Below are 8,124 nucleotides of genomic sequence, written 5' to 3'. Positions count from 1 at the left end.
CATAGCAGTATACACGCGAACAAATGTGAAAGTACCTAGCACAATGCCTGGCACGTAGGTGAAACTGAGTAAATGTTAGCATTTACTCCTGATTTCCTTTTCTCAAAGTGAGTTATGCATTGGAATTCTTAAGTACTAGTGGGTACTGTGTCTGTATCACCATTATTGCACTCCTGTCACAGTTGGGATCTAGTGGGTGAGTGTTAAGTATCTGCTGTGAATGTGTGTGTGTGTGTGTGTGTGTGTGTGTGTGTGTGTGTGTGTGTGTGTGTGTGTGTTAGAAGAGAGAAAGGTCACCAGAAGACCAGAAGATGAGATATGTAAGTTTGGAAAGACTGGCTCATTTCCATCTACCTTTCTCTACTTCCATTGCCACCATTCCAATTCAAGTTGTCCTCTCTTTCACGGATTATTTCAATAGTTTTACCTGCTTCTTTTGACTGTATTCTTATTTCTTTTTAGTTTATACTCTTCTTAGAAACCAGTGATCTTTTCAAAGTGCAAATCAGATTTTATTTAAAACCCATTGATTCTTCAAATTCTACTTGGCATTTGATCTAAACCCTAATCTTGGCCTGGAAAGCACTCCACATCCTGACTCCAGTCTACCCCTCCTCCCTCAACTTAATTTCCCTCTTCTCCCCACAACTCATTACACTTTAGCTACGCTAGAACTCTGAGAATTTTGGATCCGTGAACTCAAGGCCTTTGCCCATGCTTCTCTCCTTTCTCCTCCCGCCCCACCACTTCTCTCTCCGCCCCGTCTCTCTCTCCCTCCCTCCCCCTGGCCCCACTCTTCTGTCTGACTCCTACCCAAGCTTCACATCTTTGTTCATACGTAATTTCCTCAGGGAAACTTTCCTGATGGAACAAAATCAGGCCCACTTCTTATCTTTCTCATAGGAGAGCTCTTCTATGCTTTTCTTCTTACAGTCTATGTCACATTTCAAAATTATGGAATTATGTGTGTAGTTTCTTTCTGAGTGTTGTCTCCTCTTACAGAGTGGGAATATGACAGTCTTGTTTCCTCTACTCTGTCACCAGCGGCTAGCCCACTGCCCCGCACACACAGGTCTCAGTGCCGGTTAATGATGAATGAATACAGAGCAATCCTGGGATGAATCTAACTGGATGGGATTCACATTTTCTCTCCCACAGGGTCACAGTTCTTGAGTTTGTGATCCCAGAGTCTTACAAAAGCCACCCAGATAACACAGATCCTGTTTACCTCTGTATTTAATTTTTTGTTTGTTTCCTTTTTCTTTTTAAAATTGAGGCATAACTTAGAGTAAACTGCACAAATGTTAAGGGCGCAGATGGTGAATTTTTCATTGTATACACCCGTGGAACCACCACCCCAATGAAGATTCAGAATATCCCAGCATCCTGTAGGCTCCTTTGTACCCTTCTGATTCCATGACTCCCTCTCCCACCCCCGTCCTGGGCAGGTTAATCACTCTTCTGACCTCCATCACCATAGATTAGTTTTGTCTGCTTCAAAATTTTATGTGAATGGAATCATACAGCTGGTATGTTTTTGTCTGGCTTCTTTTTTTCAACATGTTTTGGGATCTGATCATGTTACTGTGTGTAGCAGTATGTTTTTGTAAAAAAATTTATTTGTTTAATTGTTGAGTAGTATTTCACTGAATATATATATATGTACGTATATATATATATACGTACATATATATATTACAGTTTATCCATTCTACTATTGTCCGACATTCAGTTGTTTTCAACTTTAGACTGTTATGAATAAAGCTGCTGTGAACTTTCATGCACATGTGTTTTGGTGGACACATCTTTGGGGATAGAATGAGGAGTGGAACTGGTGGGTTTCTATCTTTAAACCAGGCTCTTTTGATCTGTGGTGCATCCTTCCAAAAATTCTGGCACATCTCAATCTGAATTTACAGCTGAGGTAAGTCAGGGGTGATTATCCACGTAGCACTAAGCGTCTTACTTGTGGGGAATCCTTCCTATGGCTTTTTAGTAATGGCATTCAGGGGTTTGTGTCAATGTCATTTAACAGTTTGATACTGAGCCTGTGGGATGATAGGTCCAAGCAACTTAAAATTATACTCTAACGTGACTCTGCCTATTGAAGCTTACTAAGGAACCATAATAAGTCATCTCAAAAATGGTCATCTGAGACAATAAGAAAATGTTATTCTATATGTTTAAATCATTGAGCTACAGAAGCATTTCCAGGCCACATTTTTTCAATTACAATGATCCTAAGACAGTTGCTTTGACTGTTCCTATAAAATGCTTTAGCTATTCCTAATATGTCATTTACTCTCTGATTTATACTAATGCCGATAGAATATTGACCATTCACTATAACCCAGTTGTGGAAGATTTTCTGACATAACTGTGTACTGATTTTTTTTCCTTTCTACTGGAACACATAGGGTTAGTAGGCTGTGACCATTACACAACATCCACCAAATTCTGTGTGCCCTTTTCCCAAAAGATAAATTACACTGAAGGCGGAAAAATGTAATCCCTGAAGAGTCTCTTGCCAAAACACCTTCTTGTCTTTAAGGACCTTTGCTTCTTGTTTGATTTTCTTTGGGAGAATTTGCAAACATTTTCCTTAGTGCCCTGTATGAGGTAAGAGAAGCTCAGAGTCTGCCCCAGGGGATGTAATAAGTGCAGTTAGACCATCTTCCCCATTGGAGGCAGTGGGCCAGTTACTCGCCTGGACCACAGAGAGGGCTATGACCTGCCTTTGTCTGCTTCTGAGAACTCAAGAGGCTTATCAGCTTGGGGGGCTGGGACCACCCAGCTGGGGAAAAATAGAACTTTTACCAGAGAGATGGAAGCATGTGGGAAATATCTGAATCATGCTTTGAGTAAAAATGCAGAGACAACCACATCCATTTGGACACCTGCCTCTTAATGTCCTGAGACATCCTTCTCATTGCAATGAAAAGCATTCCAGGAATGGGAGGCAGCTCCCTATTTTGACTAAATTCTAAAATATCATTAAATGATTATATTTAATTCCCACTATGAGCCTAACTAAGCAGGTACTGTCATCATCCCCAATTTAAATACAGGAAAACGGAGGCTCTTCGAGGCTGAGTGTTTTGTCTAAGCTTGCATAGCTTCTAAGAGGTGAAACAGAGATATGAAGCCAGGCAGCCCAACTCCAGAGCCTGACAGGGTCTGGGGAAGAGCTGGCTCCAACACAGGGTGACAGCTTCCCATTCTCCCCCCTACCTTTTTAAGTTTCATCTGAAAATGTCATGCAGGGTCACCCTTACTGCACAGAGGAGATGAAGAAACAAATAAATATGGGGGAAGAGGAAATGGAAAATAAAACTCCCACTAGGGTCTGGCTATTAATGTGTTTGCACTGTTCCGACACTTGAATAGATCTGGTTCTGAGTCTGCTACTTAAAAGGAACCAAAAATGACCTTGAATTGAAACTCCTGCATAGGAAGGTGCCGTGATGAGCTCAGAGAGACCACAGCACACCTCTGCAAGGGCTCTGAGCACCATCGTCATGGTTGCTTCCAGTCGGCAAGGGGGGTGGGAGAGGGGCGGTGGGGGGTGGGGGATGCTGGTTAGGTGGTTTCAGTTCTGAGGAACTACCTGACTGCCAACGCCAAGCCTGGGTTTTCCTCTCTACGGGATGGAGATGATGGGAAGGGAGATGGCCTTTCCAAAGGGGAGACTCTTCCATCAGCGGCTTCTTAAGATGATTTGCCTTTGTGGAGGCAAAGCCCTTGTTAACGTAAACATGGTGAGATGGGGGGGCCTCTAAAGCAAATACCAGTATCAGCCAAGTTCTCCCCTCTTCGATCTCATCTCCTGTTGTTCTCCCTCTCTTCTCTGTTCGGCCACCTTTTGCTGTTCCTGGAACACACCAGGCACACTCCTGCCTCAGGGCCTTTGCATATGCTCTTTATTCTGCCCAGAAGCTTTCCCCCTAGCTACCCCCAAGGCCTGCTTCCTTTCCTCTCTCAGGCCTTTCCTCAAACATCCTTTTTTCAGTGAGACCTTCCCTAGTTAGCTGTTATAACCACAATTGCATTCTGAACTCCACCCACTCCCCAGCACACATGCCTGCTCCCCCTCCCCTTCCCATTGTTTATCTCCTCTAGCTGAAGCTTAGCTCCATGAGGGCAAGGATTTATGTCTGCTTGACTCCTGTCTATATTCCAGCATCCAGGCTAGTGTGTAGCCAGTACCCAATGAAAAACATGTTGAATAGATTAATGAGTAAATCAATGAATCCTGGTTTTGCCATTTAGTAACTAGGCAACCTTTAGCAAATTAGTTAATTTGTGTTCTGTACCTCATTTCTACTACAGTAAAATTGGGATGATAATTCCTACCCTCCTATTGTGAGTTTTAAACCAGATTACAGAAGTACACACCAAGGACAATATTTGCTTGCACTCAGTGATTTAGTTTGTGAGTTCGATGAAAGTAACACACATAATAGTAGTAAACATTTTTAGATTATTTATAGGAAATAACATACCAGTCACTGCTCTAACCACTTTATGTACCTTTATTCATTTAATTCGTACATCCTGTAAGGTATGTACTATTATTTCATCATCCTTGTCTGAGAGATAAAGAAACTGCAGGACTAACTTGCCCAAAGCCACATGACTAGAAAAAAATCACTGAGTCTGGATTTGAACTCAGGCCTATCTGTTTCCAAAGTCCATCACTTAACCACTTCCCCACACTGCTTCCCCCAGGCAAGAAGACATAATTTATATAATACAGGTATAGAAAAACAGATTCAAGTAGTGAAAACTTCTATCTACAAATAGTTTATTTTTTAAACTGGTAGAATGTTTTCATAGATCAAACATGATAATAATTCACTTTCTAAATCAACTGGAATATTTAGATGGCGGCCAAATTATATTTAACCCCAAGCCATGAAATACCTTTGGCCAAGAAATGCTACCATTGAGGAGATATTTGGAAACTGTTTTATTTAGACACAGTCTATATGAACCAATACATTTCCATTTTAAAATAGAGAGCAGTGTCATTTAGTTTCCAATGTTGAGTGGAAACAAAAACCAGGGCCATATAGACACACCCTAAACAAGCACCTGCTTTTGAGGCCGTCTCAAACATTATTATCCTGTTTTTCTCGTGAATTGGCTTCAATCACTTGTGATTCCTGTACATTTAGCATATCTCATAACCAGCCGTCATTCATAGTCTATTTTAAGTTTGGTTGTTAAAATACTTGGTTTCACTCATGAGAGAGAGCTCAGTGAGACTATGTCTTCTCCATTCATGGTGCTGGTTCTACAAGTCACTGCATACCCAACAGGGAGGCATACACGCACAAACTTTCCAAATCGTCTTTAAAGGCTTTCAGTTCCTTTTTTTCTTTTTTTGGTTTCTGTTGCCTTCCCAGTAATGGCTAAGACATTGTCAGTTTGTCTTTCTTCTTGTAATTTCTCTAGAAGGCCTTGTGGCCCAGGCATTCAGTTGGGACCCAGTTTCAATCTCCCATTGGTTTTAGTCTGGCTCTCTTACTTGCAAGGAACAGAAGGTCATTTAAGCTAGCTCAAGACAAAGGGCTTTAGCATATTGTATTATGTCACTTTATTTTTAAATGGTAAAAGAATGTTTGTGGAAATCCAAGAATGGGAGCCATATTAAATCTTGGCCTCAAAGAGCCCAGACCTCAAAGGTGACTCTAGATTCAAGAAGCCTCCCAGCCCTTCAGCAGCAGGAGTTCATGGATCTTTGACTTCTGTGATTAAAGTGACATGCTATATGTCTACTTCATCTCATCCTAGTGCTAACTGATGGCTATTTTTCTTCATGCTCAGGGCCCTAAGAGAGAATCTGATTGGTCCAGTCCTTCTTCCAGGGCAGACTGTAACTCCCTGACCAGCCTGTGGATTGTGTACCGTTGGTTCAGGTGCCTGGGCCACAGCCAATCATTTATGGACAGAGGATGTGGGGCTCCGAGGACTAAACATGGCTTCCTGGGCCTGCCCCTGTGGCAGGAAGTGTGGGCAGGGTGGATCCCCTCAGAAGAGGCTGTGGGTGGGTTGGCACAGTGCTGACCTTTCCAGAATACTGTCTTGTAAGAGACTAATGTGTTACCCAAATCACACAATGGTATACCAAGATAAGATGGTATTATATTGACAAAGACAAAGATGCAACTGGGAAAGACATCTGCAAAACCACATGCATACATCTTTGCAGTTAGCATGCTTAAAACATGAAACAAATTTCATTATTTCTTTGTGATATGTTTTATCTAAAAATGTTTATTCTTTTGCCTGATAAGTCAAGTTGTTAAAGCCCCATGGCTTTCTTATTCAGGACCTCCAAGTTTTGGTGAACACATTACACTCAGCACAATTCTAGCTGATGCCATTAATAGAGTTTTCAATGTGTTAATCAAACTGAAGCTGCATTAACCTTTGCAGTTGCCCAGCCAGTTATTCAGGTTTTGTTTTAATTGAGCTGGTCAGACGCATTGATTGGTTATTACCATTGACTAAGTATACACAATACCATGGGCCACAGCTTTAAACACAGGCAGAATGTGTTCGTGACTTCAGAGGTCCCTTGTGTCAAATGTGTGCTGCCCGTGGTGCTGGTGAGCTCTCCTCTAAGGATTGGCCCACTGCCACCCAGGGACCCTGAAGAACAAGGGAGATACAACGGGGACATTTCCATCAGGATGATGATGTTAAGGAGTGTGGGTCAAGATCCAGGTCTGGATGCATTGCTGCAATGGCTGGGGGAGTTATGGTGGTGGTAGGGACTGCTGGTATAAAGGTATAAGGCATGACAACCTTGGCCGGCATTACAATTCTAGAGAAAAACCACGTAGGCAAAGACCAAATCCTCATGCATCTGTCTTAAGATGAGATGGGTCACTACCCATGGCACACATTGGTGACCTGCATCTGTATGAACTGTACTCTCTTTTCTTGAGTCCCCAGCAGAAGCCAGTCTCTCCTGACACTAGCGGTCCATAGCACTCTAGCTGTGCTTCTCTGTGGTTTACATCACTTTCTACCTGTATTAACAATCTCTGTCTCATTTTTCGCCACCCTCTGATGGAAATTTGTATTAAGATGAGATCAGTGTCTGATTTCTGCCTGGTGTTCCTGCCATTTAACAAACGTTTGTTGGATGAATGAGAGTAAGAACCTAAATTGCCTTTTCAGTCACCACATTGACTGTGGCCACGTTGCTTCATTGTTCTGTCTGCACAGTGACAGTATTTGACCCAGGAGGAATGTCTGAGATGGTATCGTTGCCGAGTGAAGCTAATTTCAGTGTCAAGTTTATTTAAGATTTTCAAATATTTCTAATGTAGGTAACGTGAAGCCCCATCAGTGTATCCCATAATATATGGAAGGGTCCACAGGTACAGTTGATTACCAACAGGAGGGTGGAATTCCAGGGGCAGATCAGAAAATCTTGAGTATATGGAGAGAAGGAAGTGGAGGAGGAGGAGGAGGAAAGGAGGGTAGTAGCTAACGTTTATTGACAATTTACCATGTGCCAGGCCCTGTTATAAGCATTTTACATAATTAAGTCATTTAAAACTCACAACAGCCATATGGGGAAGTTATCATTATCCCGTTTTACAGGGGAGTCTGGTGCAAAACAGAGCAGGTTGTCCTGTGGTCTGTGCAGTCTGACTTGTTGGACTCCGGAACCCCCTTCTCCTTCTCCTTTTTCCTTCCCATTCTGTTTATACCTCATAAATTCAAAACATTGTTGATAAATGTTAAATATTGCTAAATATTAGATATTAAAATATGGTTTAATTAAGAGTAATTTATTCACCCATTAATTTATTAACGAAATTTCATGAACCATTATTATGTGACAGACACTTTTTCAACGGTAAGTATCAGGAAGCCTTGAATGGTCAAAAACGAGGTGATGATCATTCCTGATTTCATCCTTGAGGGGCCATGCTGGTTAATTTTCTGCTCTCACCGAAGTAAGCCTAGGTCTTTGATAGGCCTCAAAATAGAATGTCAGTAAGATAGACAAGTCCGTTTTTTGCTGATATTAATACTTCTCGGAGCATAACGTTGGGGCAATGTTTTTCAAAATAAAACAAAACTTTCCTTCACTGTGTGAGG

The 8,124-nt window shown here is 41.8% G+C and overlaps 1 protein-coding gene across 1 annotated transcript; it reads right to left on the bottom strand.

The window, feature by feature from the left end:
* Window positions 1–3,102: 3,102 nt before the first annotated feature.
* On the bottom strand, window positions 3,103–7,605 carry LOC102983461 (talanin). The gene is given in 6 exon segments (XM_028481422.1): window positions 3,103–3,119; window positions 3,430–3,514; window positions 3,516–3,722; window positions 4,078–4,188; window positions 6,530–6,657; window positions 7,581–7,605. Coding segments are annotated over 6 exon segments (573 nt in total).
* Between the last annotated feature and the right edge of the window lie 519 nt (window positions 7,606–8,124).

The sequence above is a fragment of the Physeter macrocephalus genome, chromosome 20 (assembly GCF_002837175.3).
Source record: "Physeter macrocephalus isolate SW-GA chromosome 20, ASM283717v5, whole genome shotgun sequence".
NCBI classification, from domain to species: Eukaryota; Metazoa; Chordata; class Mammalia; order Artiodactyla; family Physeteridae; genus Physeter; species Physeter macrocephalus.
This window is presented reverse-complemented; position numbering and strand designations above follow the sequence as displayed.